The sequence below is a fragment of the Lissotriton vulgaris genome, chromosome 4_1, assembly GCF_964263255.1.
Source record: "Lissotriton vulgaris chromosome 4_1, aLisVul1.2, whole genome shotgun sequence".
Classification (NCBI taxonomy): Eukaryota; Metazoa; Chordata; class Amphibia; order Caudata; family Salamandridae; genus Lissotriton; species Lissotriton vulgaris.
In genome coordinates, this window is record NC_141691.1 from 244,353,612 (window position 1) to 244,371,806 (window position 18,195).

The window sequence follows — 18,195 nt, forward strand, 5'->3', positions numbered from 1 at the left end:
CAGACGATTGCCACGGTGAACATTTTGAATCCTAGCCTCACATTTGTTTAGTGTCTTAAGTTCGATTTTACTGATTGGTAAATGTCTGTTGCTAGTCAAGGAAACGGGTATAGTTTTTGGTTAAAATACTATTGTAGACAGATAACCTAGATCCAGTGTAGACTAGAGTTGGGTGTGCGGGTCTTCGTTTTGGATTTGATGAGCTGTGATGTATCTTTGTTTAACAGATGATTTTGACTTGTCTGACTACTTTGACACTAAACCAGCCACTAAAGCCCCTCCAAAGAAACCAGGTAAATTTAAGCCTTTTCGTTTTTTTTTTTTTTGCAAGTTTCCTTATGCATGTGATTGTACAGGTAAATTAATTTGTTAAATAAAACTAATGCCAACTCTGTGTTCCTACAAAGGAATTACTTGGCATACATATGTATGCGGAGCAATGAAAATAAATGTGTTCCAGGGAAGCATGTTATTTGGAACAATTGTAGTAATAAATTTGCATTCACTCATTTATGACTGCATGCAAAGGTCATTCTTAACATAGTACATACAGCATGATTAACTTTAGAAAATGTAGTTTACTTCATCGCAAATTCCATGTACCATTTTCTTTGCAGTGGAAAGGGGCTGGGTCCATAGTAAGAGAGGTGGCCTGTCATTACGGGCCCTGGGGCTCTGCCTTACCCCTTTTTTCAAAGCACAATAAATGTCTGTCAGGTTGGGGGGAAAGGTCTGCCTGACAGACATATGATGGTCTAGCAACCTAAGCCAGGTTTTGTGAACTGGAGATCCTAGCCCTGATGGCAATGATGTAATTAGCCTGGTAACATTCTGTAAGGCTCCTCTCTCTCATGACAAGGGGGAGCGTCACAAATAGTTATCCCTGTGCACTTCAGGATTAAGTGCTAAAGTGCTCGGGCGGGATGACTGCCTTTCAGTGACGCCTCACAGCACCCATCCCTAACTCGGCAGAGTCTTCGATGGAATCAGTAAGTCTAATTGACCCCACTCTGTAACGAGTTAGGGAAGGTACTTCTCTCATTAGCGAACCCCTGACAAGGTTGGTCAATGAGAGGAGGCAGCTGGATCTTCTGTTGTTGCGTAAGTTATGACTTTGGCAGAACTCTACAAGGCGTGCTGCTTTGATCAATTCTAATCTGGACAGATTATTAGGTATTATTCTGTCTCCCAATCCTGGGAGTCAGACAATCAGAATGTTATCGAAATTTAGGGAGTGGAAGTATTTTGGAGGTAAACCTGCAGGAGGTTTCCCAGCTTGCTTAGTTGCATTTCTATCTTGTCGATCTTCGTTTGAGATTTGGTAAGGACATCTACTCGGACAGTCTAAATTGCAGTTTTTGCCGCTTTGTCAGCTGCCAAGTTACCTTTAGTGTGAATAACACTACGCTGATTAACTAAAGTGTGCCTCACATGGACCAATGAAATCTTATTTCATAAGACAAATATCTTTCCCCAAAGCAGAATATTTTTGATAGGCTTTCCATTTGAATCCTTGAATCCATTCAGCCGGCAATGTTGCAAATCGGCATTGTAACCTTGCATACAGAAAGCTGAGTCGGACACAATAGGTGTGGGAGCTGATGAGTCAGTCTTTTGTAATGCAAATAGCAGGGCATGCAACTCTGTATGTTATGCAGTACTGTCAACTAAGAGTTTAGTGTGGGTGCGTTGTGGAATGAGCTCACAATCCTTCACTACACCTTGCACTGCATCGCAGGCTATGGTGTACTTGTATTTGGTTCCTACAGAGGGTTGGGTAGAGCCATTTGTGTTTAAGATGCTCTGGTAAGACTCAACAGACAAAGCCTCTGGAGTCGGAGCAGTCCCCTATTCATATATCAAAGAAAATATTGTGTACGAAGAGAGGCTTCATACTGAAAAGGTACATCTACTGCACTCAAAGAAGTGGCCCACTGCACCCATCTTGAATGTAGGGCATGAGCAATAGGAATGCTTGCCTTCATGGCCGCTTCTATCGCTGGTACTGGAAAAACAATAATGATATGTTTTCCCTGCACCAAAATGGCAATCCTTCAGAATAGCTGTTTGTACAGCCATCCGGATTTTTTCAATGGAAGCAAATCGTGCTTCAGCCAGGAAATACAAGTAAGACTTCTAGGCAATGGGGATGGTCTGTCCTTCATTGTAGGTTACGTAGGTGTAACCGTAGTGACTGAGTATAGCTCTGATAATCAGGTTGATTTATTTGTACTTAGTTTGTAAATATTTAGTCTCAAGCATGTCTGCTTGAAGAGCATGCAAGATATCAGTATGTGCATTCAGCCACGGTTTGGAGCAAAATGTGGTAGATATCATTTCATACAGAGGCTTCACTCTTTCTGCATAGTGAGACAAATAAGTACGTCCAAAGTTAATAAAACCCAACAGGGTTTGCAACTTTTTCAAAGTGTCGTGAGGCTGCAAGGTACCGCACTTCTGGCGGACGTCTGGAGCTAAACCTTTGCCCCCACTGGAGAATTCATATCCAAGGAAGGTCGCCATCAGGTAGGCAATCTTTGATTTCTTAAAATTAAACTTGTACCCATGTGATTTTAACATAGCCACTACTCTATTTACTCACGTAAGGTGTAGATTCAAGTCATCGCCAGTTAAGTAGATATCATCAATATAAGACATTATCTCAGGATCTGGTGTAAGATCTCCATGATTCGTGCTGAAAACAAGGCAGGGCTATTCTTATAGCTAATAGACAAACGTCGGAATCAAAACTGCACTCCCTCAAAATTGATATTGGTTACTCACTTTCAGGCGCTCTGTTTTGCCTGAAACCCCCATTGGAAATATCCAGTGTAGTTTTATGTTTTTTTCCGTACCAGGTTCAGCATTAAACCTGAGCTATGTGCATTTGCACTACATATGTTTTGGTGTGCGAAGTCAGATTTCTATAGTATGACTATTTTATAGGATCGTTCTGGTTTAGAGTGTGTTCATAAGTGAATGGCAAGGCACACTTATGCCTTGATACTACAGTTGGTGTAATATTGCTTTGATACCATGTTTTGCTTCTGGTTTTAAAAAGGGTATTGTGAATTGTGGTTCACTATGTAGGAGAATAACATTTGGACTAGTATTCGTCCGTCCACGCTTGGTTTCTTTATAGAGCTGGAGCTTGTCTCATGGCTCATTTACTCTCATAAATCACCCTGATATATTCAGGTACTTTGGTAGAGAAAGCTGCCTTATAACTTTCTCCCCCTGAGGTTCTTCCCGAATGAAAGCTGGGGGTGAGTCTTCTTCAGCTAGGATGATGTCATAATCATTGCATAATTGAGTCCAGAAGACTGCTTTGATAATATGTGGTATGTCTCTTTCAATTTGTATTCTTAGATTGTAAACCCTATCAGGAGGATTTAAATATTGATCTGGAGTCTCGATTTGTATGAAGTCATCAGTTGGATTCACATCTGGAAAACTCTGAAGCACTCTCACCCAAGTCCTGTCTTAGAATGACTAGTAGCTGGAGTGGCATGTTTTTTTAGAAAGTCTGGCCACTTTCTTCTTTTTAGGTCTCGCCTTGACAGCGCTTGCGCTGTTGCTGCAAGGCATGCTGTATTCAGCATATGGGCTTTAAAAGCTCCGCCCATTTTCAAGCACTGCCCCTGTTACATGTGTTGATACTCAAAGTTTGTGAACACTACTTCTTTCTTTAAGCTTGAGCATCTGAGACCAGTGCTCGTGATTTACAGACCTCTGTTATAAAGCTGTAAATCTTGCTCTTATCTTGCCACAGTGTCAATTGTCAGCTCATTACACGCAATAGTCTATATTGTCACTCCCTCCACCCCGTGTTTATTTGGAGAGGTGGCTACTATGTTAGTCTGAATCATGTTACCCAGTTTACCTCTTGATTTAGGTTTACTCACTCAGTCTGGGCATGGAGGGAGTAAGCACACCATTGCATTTTTCACTGTGGCTGGTGGAAGTGATAGTTTTTTGTTTTACTTAGCAGCGGGCTGGCTGGTTCGCCATATGAGGTTTACAGGCCAGCAGGGCGTCGTGTTTCTTGATTGCCCCACGCCCTGTGTTTGGGGGCTCTGCAGACAGTGTCTGCAGCTTGCTACCTGTATTTTGGGTAATTGTGCTTGGGGGGAAGTAAGGGCACACATATATCCAAGGGGTGTGGCATTTTTCAGCCGAGCCCTTTGTATTCTGTTTATTTGCAGTTATGATTGCAGTGAAATCGACGAGCAGCATTCACCCATTTTGGGTAAACGATGATGCGGGTATCTGAGAACCTGTGTTTTTGTGCCCATCAAACTCCGCGTTCGTTATGCATAGTAAAGGTGGATTGCCACTCCACCTTGGTGATCTGGAAAGCGAGGCATGCTGTCTGTATGGATTTTCATTTTGTCATGCATTCTAACATTATTAGGTGTACTCCCTGGAAACATCTTCAACTGTTGCATCTCCTTGGATCCCACTGCAGAAGATGAAAATTAAGGAACCTTTGTTAATGTAAGGCAGTGAGGAGCTGTCTGTTCCAAAAACATTATTTTGCACGGAAGCTGTCTCTGACTTAACTGTGATGTTGGAAATCTCGATTCTGTACTGCATGTTTTTTTTTGTTTTTTAAAAATCTTTATTGACATGAAGGCATAAGATGTATATACAATATTACAATCAAATTTCATTCCTGTATTCATGTATTTACGTATCTGTAGATCATTATATTCAATGCGTATTCTAATATATGCTAAGTTCAGCCCCAACAGTAACGTGTATGGTTGCTACCAGTTGACCTCAAAGCAATTTTTGGCGCATATTGTAAATGTCTTTCATCGTGTATTGTATACCACATTAACCCTCATAACATATAGTCTAATTTAAAGAAAAGAGAATAAAAAACCTAACATGAGTCATCACTCTCAGGTATGCATTTCACGTTCATATCAAACCACCAGCCACCCCACATGTCCCTTAATGTGCTTCTCAATAAAGCTTTATCAGAACGATACTTTGTTTAGTATAGTAATTTAGCAACCCATCGCCCAGCCATCTACTCATCCTCCCCTTCGGAGTCTAGATCCTCTTCTTCTGGTAAGGGTTCACAGATTTCTCCCCTATATACATTCCACGCTGCCCATACCTTGTTCCACTTACGGGGGCAAGCCCTGAGCACATACACCGCCCTTTCCGTAACCATCAGCATGTCCATATTTTTAGTCCATCTATTCGCTGTAGGCATTTCCGGAGCACCCCACTTCTGCGCAATGTCTCGTTTAGCCACTGTCATGGCTAGTGTAGCCCATATCAGTCCATATCAGTCCATATCGATCCAGATCATTGGGGTCCCAAATGTTCAACAAGCACTTGTGGGGTTCAGGTAAAATGGAGATCTTAAGTGCTTGTGAGACAGTACGCATAATTTGCTTCCAGAATTCCTGTATCTGCGGGCATTCCCATAGTGTATGAAACAGTGTCCCCTCCTCCCCGCATCCCCTAAGGCAAAAGGGATGTGGTGTCCTATGTATCTTGTGAAGCAGTGTCCTAGTGTAGTAGATGCGATGCAAAATTTTGAGTTGCACTAATCTGAACTTGGCTGAAATGCCTACTTCTCTCGGGGAGGCTAGCGCCTCGTTCCACTCCGATTCATCTACCTCACCTATCTCTCCCACCCATTTCTCTTTAAGTTTTAGTTTAGGGTCTTCCAGGTTGTTGACCAGTTGTTTATATGTTAGAGAAGTCGCACTTTGTTGCATAAAGTCTGTCAGCAGTCTATCCTCTAGTGGTGAGGACTCTGGTATTTCAGTGCCCGCTGGGATCGCCTGGAGTAGTGCGTGCCGTATCTGCACGTATCTAAACGTCTCGGTGGGGCTTAGGCCATATTGCTGTTGGAGCTGTGGAAATGCAATCACCGTGCCCTTGTCCCATAGGTCCCCCACTGTGGAGATTCCTATGCAGTCCCACTGCGTAAACCCTTTACAGGATCTGAGGTTCCCCAGTGATTTTGTGTCCCACAGTGGTGTCAGTTTGGTGATTTTTCCTTTCCAGCCCAGTCGTGTTTGTGCTACGTGCCACAGGGCCGCTGTGTGCTGCGTCGGACCCAACAGCTTTTTGACGCGCAATTTATTATATAATACTGAGAGCATGCAGTCCGTCCCCAGTTGTGACCAGTCCGCTCTGTACGCTGGGTCATCTCTCGGGGTGTGGATCCACTGGTTAATTATTTTAAGTTGGGCCGCCCAGTAGTATAATTGAACGTTGGGCAGTGCAATCCCTCCCTCATACCAACTTTTTATCAACTTGTCATACGCTATACGCGCCGGGCCATTATTCCAGAGTAGGCTTGAGACCAGTGCTGCAACTCGTTTAAAATATCGCGGTGCGACAAGATACGGGGTGTTTTCCAGCACATAAAGGAATCTGGGAAGCGCCATCATTTTATATAGAGCCGCCCGCCCGAGGAGGGTCAGGGGCAAGGTCGCCCAGTGTTTAACGTCTGTACGTAGGCGATCCATAGGCGGCTTCAAGTTTTTGTCAAAGAAGTCTGTGGCATTATTCGTAATGATAATGCCTAAGTATTTAAAGGAGGTCGTCGTCAATGCCAGGGCGCAGTCTTCCTGCAACATCGGTTCCGGGCCCTTCAGCACGTAAATTACCGACTTGGACCAGTTCAGGGTGTATCCTGACGATTCCCCATGTGTGTTACAGAGATTCAATAAGGCTGGGATCCCGTTTTCAGGGTCAACCATATAGATGAGCATATCGTCTGCGTATAGGGAGATTTTATCTTCCCAACCTTCCTCCCATGTGATTCCCTTGAACAATGGCGTTGTTCTAATCGGGATCGCCAGGGGCTCTAGCACTAAGGCAAAAAGCAAGGGCAACAAGGGGCACCCCTGCCTAGTCCCCCGTCCCAGTGGGAACGTCGGGGAGATGTGGCCATTCGATACCACCTGCGCTACTGGGTTCGTGTAGAGTAGCCGTATCCACGCAACATATTGCGGTCCAAAGCCCATATGTGTAAGTACCGCAAATAGATATTCCCACTCCACTAGATCGAAAGCCATTTTGGCATCAAGGGAGAGAATCACTGCTTGCTCCGAGAGAAGGTGTGCACGAGCCATCACCCCATGAACCCGTCTGAGATTCAGTGCTGTACTCCTGTGAGGCATAAAGCCTGACTGATCAGGGTGGATCAGAGTGTGTAGGTGTTGTGTCAGGCGGCTGGCCAGGAGTTTTGCCAGAACCTTGGCTTCTACGTTAAGCAGGGATATTGGGCGGTACGAGGTACATTCAGGCGGAGGTTTACCCGGCCTTGGTATGGCTACAATCGTGGCTGTACGCTGGTCAAGCGGTAGTTCCGCCCTTTCCAGGCTGTCCGTATACATGTCTAGAAGTGGTTTACTGAGCACGGAAGCCATCGATTTATACCATTCCACAGGCAGTCCATTGGGACCCAATGCTTTACCTGATTGCAATGCCTGAATCGCCAATTGAATTTTGTCTTCTGTCAGGTCAACCTCTAGTTCCTGCATTGCTTCCTGTGTGAGCCTGGGGATGGCAATGTTATCAAGCGAAGTCGACGCCGCTTGTGCAGTGACGTCCTGCTCTGGGGTATATATCTCTTGAAAGTGACGTGCCAAGGTGCACACTATTTTCTCAGGATGTGTCTGCAGCTGTCCGTCTTGTGTGTGAAGCCTCTGGATACCTCTTGCACTCCCCCCTCTCCTGTCTAACCATGCCAGCATTTTCCCAGCCTTATCGCCTACATCATATATTCATTGTGTTGTGTTTGCGATATAGCCTTCGACTGTTGTTTTGAGGTGGGTCTGGTATTGTTGCTGACGGAGCTGCAGTAAGTGTGTTGTTTCCGGGGTGGGATCTGCCATGTGAGTAGTGTTTGCGCTGTGGAGCGCCAGTTCTAGCTCTGTGAGGTCTCGCCGAGATTCTCGTTTGTGCCCCGTTATTGCTGCTATTGCTTCACCCCGGAGGACCGTTTTATATGCTTCCCACAGGACCAAGGGTGAGGATACCGTTCCAGCGTTTTCTTCAAAGTAATGTGTGGTCGCAAATTTAAGTTTCTTCCTGATCTTAGGGATTTTTAAATAGTTTGGGTATATTGGGTAGATTCTAGCGTATTTCTTTTCCTTGGTTGTGAGTGAGAGAGATATTGGTGAATGGTCAGATACGCCTCTAGGCAGGATGTCTATCTTATCCACTGACCCCAGCCCAACTCCCAGTAACAAAAAATAGTCTATTCGCGATAGGCTATTGTGTGCAGCGGAATAGTATGTGTATTGGGTCGCTGCGGGGTGCAGCTGTCGCCACACGTTTGTAATGCCCATTGCCTCTAGAAAGCCAGGGAGCGTTGCAGTTCCTCTGGGGCGGTCTCTGATGGGAAAGGTGTCTAACGTGGGGTCCACTATTGCATTTAGATCCCCCCCTATGATCGTATCTCCCTCTGAGAGGTCTAGGAGGAATTTACCTAGGGCAGGCAATGCCGTAGAGTGAAGTGCCGGGGGATGTACACTGAAACCACGTTGAGAGGCCTCCCCTCCCATTGGCCATGTAGTGCAGCAAAACGACCCTGATCATCCGTCCTACGGCGTTCCACCATAAAAGGCGATGTTTTTTTCATAAGTATCCCCGCCCCTCTGGAGCCTGCTGTGAATTCCGCATGCACTGCCATCACATATCCGCGTCTATCAAGCGTTTTACATGTTGTCCCGGTGAGGTGTGTCTCTTGGAGCAGTACTAGATCAGGGCCCTGGCGTTTAATTGCCTGCAGAACCAGACCCCTCTTTATTTCATCCCCTAAGCCTCTGACGTTCCAAGTAAGCAGGCGCAGGGGGGGCACTTCAATTGTCGTAGGGGCGCCCTCAACGGGTGCAGCGCATAATTGTTGGGTCATTGGATCGTGTGGGTAGTGTTGTGGATGACATGTTGCTGGTCTCAGTGCAAATGCAGCGCCCTGTGTCGGTGCATAGGAATAGTTTGGTATTTGGCGTGTTCGTGCACCATGTAGCGCGAGTGATGACTACTAACAATAACATTAACATTCGAACTCCCCCTCCATCCCCTCTCCCCTGCTCCACGGACAAACCCCCACCCGCTTCCCCAACTTTGCAGAGTGCTTTGTCCCATCCCCAGCTATCTTACTTACTCGTGGGGTTGGTGAGTCCCCTACAGGCACCAGCTTTTCCCACCCTACTCAGCTTCACCAGGTCCAGGTGCCCTTGTATCGCACTCGATCTGTCCCAGAATTATTCCATCTTTAGACCGGGGCCGGCTACCCAGAGTCAAGCGGGTCTCGTTCTACGTCGGACTCCGCTTCCGCAGTGTCATCTCTGTGTGCTGAATGACCGGTCGGCTTATCCGTGTGTTTGCCGCTGCGATGGTTCGGTCGATCCCTGTGTGGACGGTGAGGTTGTCCCACCTGCCTCCATCCATCAAGCCAGTCCTGCGCCACTTCCGGCTTGTCAAAGAACCACGTCTTCCCATCGGCTACAATCCGTAGTTTGGCAGGAAACAGCATTGAGTACGGCAATCCTCTGTCTCGCAGCGCCTTTTTCACCTCATTAAATGATTTCCGGCGTCTGGCCACTTCCGCTGTGTAGTCCGGGAAGAAAGCCAAAGTTGAGTTTTGGAGCTTGACAGGTGGTGAGACTCTCGCTGCTTGTAAGATCGCATCCCTGTCTCTAAAATTGAAAAGTCTAGCCAACACAGGCCGCGGTGTTGCTCCTGGTTTGGGCGCTCCACCAGGCACCCTGTGTGCCCTTTCTACTGAGAAGAAGTGCAATAGTCCTTTAGGTTGCAATTTATTTTTTATGAGGTCCTCGACGTACAGGTCCATTGCTTCTTTCCCTTCTGTTTCCGGAAGACCAAGGATGCGTATGTTATTTCTTCGGGAACGCCCTTCTTGGTCGTCCAGCTTGTCCTGCAGCAGCCTGGTGACTTTCTCCATGCGTTCCATAGCTATTTGCAGTTCCGAAGTGTCCTCCACAAGAGATTTCGTAACCACCTCTACCTGGGACACCCTTTCGGTCATTTTTTGGAAGTCCGCTCGCAGCAGAGTAACCTCTGAAGAGATGGAGCCCACTATCGTTTGCACTTCAGAGAGGGTCTTCATAATGTCTTCCAGTGTCACTTTCTTGGTCCCTTCCGATTCTTGATTAGCGCCTGTGGAATTTCGCCCATTGACTTGCGATTGTCCGTGCTGGCTATAGGCAAATTTATCTAGTCTGGCCTGCGTTGATCCACTCCTGGTCCCTTTGCCCGCCATGGCGCGAAGTTTGTGGATATTGGTCCCTGTCCCGGTCAGCACTGTGGCTACTGCGTTGCGATGAACTTTGCACCCTCTTCGTGGGTCAGGGGAAAGCGGTTCAGTGTGGGCCCCGCCGCCTCGTGGGTCTAGAAGTGTTTCCCACACTGGTTATCCTGATGCTCGTCAGCAGGGGTATCAAGCCCACCGCGTCTGATCCGTTTTCTAAAGAGTCACCTTCAGCGTATCTGCCTTTGTGCCTTCGCCCCGTCATTATGCGCGTAAGACTTCTATGACCCGTACCCTTTGGACCGTCTCTGGCCGGTAGGTCACTTGTCTGTTTGGGGTGTTGGTGGCTCGTATTGCCGCCACTCTTTTGTGTCTATTGCGCAGTGTCGTGGCCTGTTTCCGACTGAGCTTTGAGCGGTGACGACCTCGCTATGCCTCTCGCTGCGCTGCCCGGGCTTGCCCAATTTCGGTCCTGTATTTTCCAGGGGGTACGCCGTGTACCCTACTGCCAGCCCAGCAGGTGGGTCGCTTGCGTTTTTAGTTTCACGGGCCCGGTTAGGGTCCTACCGGAGTTTCACCCGTCGGGGCTTCCCTTGTTGCTCCTCCCCCGGGCCGGGGCCGCTGCTGCTTCTGGGGCCGAAACGGTTCTTGCTGGCTCCTCCGGCGCTCTCCCCTATTCGCCTGCTTGCTCTGCGGGATCCCGGGGGTACTTACGTGTACCGCCGAAGGCCAGCTCCACGTGTGCCCGTTTGCGCCGCCGCCGAAGGCGAAAGGGTCTCTTCGCACCCGGCGCACAAGCACTCCTCCCTCTCCACTCGCGCTGACCAGGTCTCACCTCCGTTGGGGTGCCTTATGGTAATGTGAGGCGCCGCCGTCAGCCCGGTCACTTGCACGATTCTGTTGCTGCTGTGGTTCCTCGGCGGTGTCCCCCAGCCTTCGGCAGTCGTCCCCACCGGTTCACGCCCCGGCGGCGTCTTAGAAGCTCTCACTGCTACTTTTGGTGTTGGGGCGTCCTCCGCTTCGTCCCGGTCGGGGGGCGCCTCCGAGATCAAGCCGGCCAGGTCTCACTTCCGCCGGGGCTGGGCATTCACGCAAGGCCGATGCTTCCTTCTAGTCGCAGGCCCAATTTCGCCAGTGCGGGACGATGCAGTTCCCAGCCTTCGATTTTCACCGGGGTTGGATCGGATGGTGCCGCTTGGGTTCTGGATCTGGTTACCGCTACTTCGGGTGGGTAATGCGGCGGATTAATGTGTCAGATTTTACAAAAGGCCGTTATGCCGTATGGAGCTCTCACTTCATGCTGCCGCCATGCTTGGCTGCTAGCCACGCCCCCCCTGTACTGCATGTTTATCCTAATAATTGATTTTTAGAAAGTTGTTCTGTATGGGGAAGAAGCAGTTACTAATGCACATTACAGCAGTGTGTTGTGTATGTGGAATCTATACTGGGATTTGAGGTCACAGGTTTGGTTGAAGGCATTTTTTTTAAAGGATGTACTACTTTCAGATATGGCAGATGTTGCTAAACATATTGCACTGATTATTATTTCATAGCTATGAAAATATAGTACATTTGAAGGTCACTGCTAATGACGATGTATGGTGGCATCCTAGCTATTAGCCAACAGTCCATTTAACCCCACCCACCAAGTTTATCCTTTACATTTCTGGCAAAGTCAGTGGCTGAAGGTGCTTATTATAGGGCGGTGGGTGATAGATTGAAAGGAAATGCAGAGGTAAATACGATTTCGTTTTTCTGAACCAAAAAAAACTGCCTTCATTAACATAGCTTGACATCATCTAACCTAACGAGACTATCACATGAAATAACACAACATCATACCACCAAAAAGCAACATGATTCAACTCCACATAATTGCCTTCTACTCAATACCTCATAATTACACCACACATGAAACCACTGTCACATAGCAACAATCCACATAGATTCTCCAGACCATGGCACATAATTCCAATCAGCATAATTCCACCGTACGCCGCAAAGTTTCATGCCTCGCAATTCAACTCCACACATTTCCATTCCACACCACATAATTCAACACCAAACCACATCATTCAACACAACACAATTACACAACACACCACATACATGAATGAATGAATGAATGAATGAATGAATGAATGAATGATTAGAGCCTTGTATTGCGCAACTTAGCCCGAAGGCGTCAAGGCGCTGAAGATGTAAAGAAAAAGCTGAGTGAGAAAAAGAGGAGGAATACCGGCTAGAGGTAGGCTTCTCTGAAGAGCCAGGTCTTCAAGGCCTTCCGGAACTGAGAATGAGAGGATTGATCCCTAAGTTCTGCAGGAAAGGCGTTCCACATCCTAGGGACAAGGGAGAAGAAAGCCCTCCCACATCCAATCCATACCACAGAATTACACATTGTGACACAAATATCAACTGCCCACCACATAATTAAACTCCACTACATATTACTCCACACCACAAAATTCCATTCCACATAATTACACCTCTTGACACATAGTCCCACTCCACATAATTCCAGTACATGCAATACCACAAAACAACTATCCACATAATTCCAATGCACATTAGCGCATAATTTTGCTGCACAAATCCACTCCACTACGCACAATTCCACCACACACAATTCCACAACTAACAATACAAATTCAACCCACATAATTCACCTCCACACTACATACATCCACTCCACTCCAAAGCAAAACCCATGGGTAAAAGACATTGTCATTTACAACTCCAATAGTTCTAACTCTCACAAATGCTTGTTTACTGGGCTTTTAGAATCCAATCCCTTCTCTTTTTTTATGCTGATATCAGTCTTGTCCTCCTTCACTTTTCCTACTGTACTCCTCTTTTCTTCGGTACTCTGATTGGCTCTCCCTTTTGTTTCTTTTACCTTCAATGTCCTGAAAAGAACGTGAAGAGCTGCTATCCGACTGCTGAAACCGTTCAGGCTTTTACATTTTTTTGCAGTCTCTTAAATTATAACCACCCCTGCCGGATTACAGAGAAGCAAGTGATCCAGTCCAACTTATTTTTTTCTTTTTGTTTTTTCTATTCTTCTGTTGCAGATTTCTCCGTAGTCCTTTGTGTCATTTTTTTAGGTTTTATGTGTGGCTTAACAGGTTGCTTGCCTAAGGTATTTCTACATACAGAGGTATAAGCGTCCATGATTATTTTTGGTAGTTCCCGTTCAGGGGCCAGAGCAGCTTCCACTCTCTTAAGTATAGCAAGAGCTGAGGCCTCTTAACACCCCTCCCCCCAGAGTTACTTTTGCGGTGATAGTTTTAATAGTCTGTGGACTAATGGGTCTGTATTTGTACGGGAGAAGCAGGTCCTGCTGTGATAGCAGGCCTGGAGCTGAAAGTACGTTGTACAAGCCTCCTGTATTAGGTGGCTGTTTAATTTAATACCCGTAGTACCACCACATGGGATAGAGTTTCAGGGACAGAAATAGGAGTGTAAACTGAGCAATGACAGGACTATGTAGCCAGTTTTTTCTGAGTTCCCAAATGAACATGTGTGTGCCAATTGACCACCAAACCTATTTGAGTGTTTTTAAAAAGTTAGAGTGATTTTCAAATCTGCCACCATATATTAATGAAGCTTCCCTGAGGCTGCATCGAACTCTACCCTGGAGTAAAAAAGTTTCAAAGTTATACGCTGGATGCGCAGCTATTATAAAAGTAATTGCCATCCCCTCCTTGGGGACACCTCGAACTTTGAGGTGTTGAGTAACTAATTCCCCGCAATTGGCCCATATGCCAATAGGTGCTGCCATGATAAATGGATTCAATTTGTAATTGGAAGCAAAGGATTCGAAACCCCACAGAATGGGGAATAATCTTTTATGAGTCAAAGTTGAGGAACCTACGGAAATAAGTGCTTCTTTATTTCCAATAGGAGGTAACCACAATTACTACAGACGTCTCCGTAATGACGTAATAAGGGTTCAGATGTGTGAGAGAAGTGTAAACTACTTAAGGTCTAAACGTAAGATATGAGCACCACGTTGGATGCCAACTGTTGCGTAAGTTACAACTTTGGCATAACTCTACAAGGTGTGCTTTCCCACCCACTGCTGTCACTGGTGAACTTGATTCAATGCAACAGCGATGAATGTGAAAATCAAGTTATTGTTGCCCCACAAGACACTATTCAACGTGTAACTGATATAGAAAACTTGCTTTTGGGTTACTAACAATCCCATAAAGAGATCAGGGGCACCATGGCAACAGCAACAAACCATATTTCGTTATTCACATTATCACACACACTGTACTAAGAAGAATGAGCACATTTACGTTAGAAACAGATTATCCCTGTTGTAATACATTCTTTTCAGTACATCTAAAACAACTACACAGAATATTATAAAAACAGCAACGAGACACAAATAAACATTCCCAACATTGCTAAACATTTTCTATCTAGAACCTAACACCCTAATGACTACTTCTATGCGCTATACTATGAGAACATGAAAGGCAGATCAACTTGCAATCTAGAGTTTCTTAGGAAGAAAAGACCCACTGCATACCTTGTTTACTGCAAAGTCCGTCTTTATCACTGTAGGCGTGAAGACAGTATTTCCCACGAAGGGCAAGCACCCACTTCAGTAGCAGTTGGTCTTCCTCTGGGACCTGGCTTTATCAGCTTCAGTTTTCAGATGAGATGTATCATCTGTGAATGTGCTTGCACTTGTGTGCTTTTGATTGAATGTGCGTGAGTATGTGCTTGCGTGTCTGCTTGTGCATGAATGGATGTGAGTGTGTGTACTTGTGAATGGATGGGTATTTGGCGTGTGTGTGTGTTGTGAATGGATAGTTGTGTGTGCACTTGTGAATAGATGGTTGTGAGTGTGTCTGCTTGTGGATGGGTGGAAGTAAATGTGCGTGTGTGCCTGTTCCACTACTCTTGCAAGTTGCTTTCCGCTGCTGCATATTTACAAGACCTAATAATTGAGATATTATCTCACATCGCTTATTTACTGCCTTCTGCTCTGATAAAATAAGAGTTCTAAATATAGAAAAAATACCATGTCGTATGACATATATGCACGTCTGCCAAGAGTAATTGGGTAATTACAACCATTGTTGAGGGAAACCAAAGGGCATTGTGTCCCACCTGGAGTCTCCATCTCTGATGGATCATGACCCCTTTCCACACTCAAGATTGGTGATAAATGTCGCCTGGAGGTATGTTTTTCTCTCCAGGCACAATTATGGTTCGCTTTGATTATAACATCTCAACATTTGTTTAAAAAAATCCTAAATAATTAACCTAAAAACCACAGTTTATTTGCAGTTACTGTTAAGTAATGAAAGTAGGAGCAAAGTATCCTATGTGAATTAAAGTGGGAAACAGTACGTTTGTTTTCCCTCTCCCTTTCTCTTGGCCCCTGTATGTTTCTATCTGCACAAAACCTGTCATGAAAAATCTAGAGTCAATATCATTTTCGGTAAGTTTTGTGTAGATTTGAATGGTGCCATAGTTATGAAGAATATAAAAATGTCGGAATGTCCAGGGGAGGAACATGGCGGCCGCCAGCTAAACGGTCGCGGTCCAGCTCCCCTGTGGGTCTATGACTTTCTGCTACTTTTTAGAATAAACAAAATGTGCAAAACGGTGCATCCCTATTAGATTCTCTACTACTTGCTCTTCCCAGTCTATCCCTGTAGTTAAAGCCACAGGAACATTGAACCGAGGGGATTCCTTGGGGCCCCCTATTACGTTGAATCTTCCTAAAGAAGGGAGCTCAGACATGCCATCAGGTTAGGTGGAGGTTACGATGCATCCAGCAGTTAGCCTGTCAAATAGATATTCAGCAATGGTGGCCGATGAAGCAGAAAATGTCACTATGGAACCAACAAAAGCCACCAATGCTCCTAATGCAGCGCAACCTGATAAATCACATGTACCAGATTAAAACTGGCGAGGAGGCAGACGCTCTCATAGTAAAGATCAGCGATGAGAGGGGAGGGAAGTAGGATCATGGGGATGTTTTTTGTTAATTTTGCACCGTATATTATGCTTCTAGCAGAAATTCAGTTAATCTAGAAACTTTTATTTTATCCCACAGGGGAGAGAGGGCCAAATAGGCCTTTGCCTATTGAAAGGGAGGTTTCCTCATGGGAAGAGGGGATACGGGGGCACCGGGGTTTGGGGCGGAGGGAAGGGGGGCATGAGGGTGGGGAGCAGTAGAAAAATAGAAACATAATTATCCTCATCTCAACCTTAGGTATGGAATATCACGCCATGCAGGGCAGTCCGTTTTTGCAGGTAGAGCAGGGGAATGGTAGGAAACCAAGGCCTAGGGATAGAAAGACCATCTTTATCTCTTGGAATGTTAATGGGTTAAGGTGCCCCCGAAGACAGAGGTTAATCTTTAAGTATTTGGAGCTTTCAACTGCCCAAGTCTGTATACTACAAGAGACTCATTTGAGTTTTATAGAAAGTAGTGCAATTTTCTGCAAGGTTACTTGGGTAAAATGCTTCAGTGGGTCACATCAGACGTCTCAAAGTAGAGGTGTGGCAATTTTGATTAAAAAAAAGTACTCTTTGTTATTTAAGAAAAACACAATCAGATTCTACTGAAAGGTGGTTTGTAGCCCAATTAGCATTTGAGAACGTAGACTTAACGTGTGCCTCATTCTATGGCCCAAACATGGACGATCCGACCTACATATATAAATTACAGTCAATATTGATATTAGTCGCCACCCTATGTCATCGGGGGCGATTTCAATGTTTTGTTGGATCCGTCAAAAGACCGATCCAATTTGTGTCACTATGTAGGAGCAGTAAAGATACGTCGAGCCTTATTGAATATGATGCATGATATGGATTTGAGTGATCTATGGAGGGCTCAAAGAGGTGATCAACAGGGTTTTACTTTCTATAGTAAAAAACATAGTCCTTCCTCAATGATTGATTATATTGTAGTGTAGTTCCGATATTCCCAATAGGCTCTGCGCATTGGAATAACATAAACGACGTAGGACTGAAGTCGACTAGGTCTCTATTGAGTATGTTAGACTTAATTGTGAATGCCATCTAGCTCAGAGGTCACTAGAAACTTTCTCGAATAAACAAGAAGGGATTAGCTTCTGACAGCATATAACATGACAACTTTGTTCCCCAAGAATAAGAAATATATCTTCAGAGTCGCGGAAACAATAGATGGCTATTTCAATCAGTCAATCGTGCATGCTTCGTTTCACCAGGGTTTTTGCAGAGAAATAGAGAGACAGGCGTTTTCAATAAAAAGTTTATTTATTGAGCAGTCTTCTTTCTCATGCAAGAGAAGTTAATTGCAACAATCGTAATACTTGCTATGAAGTAAAGTGCGTACAGTAAAATGAGTATTATGAAATAATACTGTAAAAGCATTTATATGGTTTCTACGCCATAAGATATTTAAAATAGATAAAATACATACAATGATAAATAATGACTTAAAGTACTCAACTGGTGCATCTAAAATACGCCAAACCCGGTGTACCTAACCTAAGTCTAGTACAAGGGAAGAAATAAGTGAGGTGTAGCTTGAGTTAAATAGTTTCTGCCAAGAATCTATCCAAGACTTCTCTAAGGGTCTAATCAGCTCCGTACCTTGGTTATAGAATGAAGGAGGTCTTGTATCTCTCTCTCAGGACTCGATCTCCCAGTACCCTGCAAGGGTAGCAGGGAAACACTGGAGCTGGATTTATCGGCAGGAGAAAAGACAGCGTCTCTCTCAGTGCGTCAGCTGGAGGGTCGGCTTCCTTCGGCACTCGCTACAGCAGGGCGTCGGGCAAGTAGTTAGTCGATCTGCTCCAAACCACCGTGTGTTTGCTAGGGCAGATGTGGGTATATTTATACCTGGAAGGTGCTGAGTTTGACGTAACGGTGGACATAATAACGTCACTAAGAACTCTAAGTTCTTTACACTCTCC

The 18,195-nt window shown here is 45.4% G+C and overlaps 1 protein-coding gene across 3 annotated transcripts in view; it reads left to right on the forward strand.

Moving 5' to 3' along the window:
• CD99L2 (CD99 molecule like 2) overlaps window positions 1-18,195 on the forward strand; it is a 516,478-nt gene that overhangs the window by 286,440 nt on the left and 211,843 nt on the right. For 2 of the 3 annotated variants that reach the window (XM_086918585.1, XM_086918586.1), the window contains exon 4: window positions 228-293. The exons of the other annotated variant lie outside the window; for it this stretch is intronic. In XM_086918585.1, coding sequence (XP_086774711.1) covers window positions 228-293 — 66 coding nt within the window. The remainder of the gene's footprint in view (window positions 1-227; window positions 294-18,195) is intronic. 3 annotated transcript variants of the gene reach the window in all.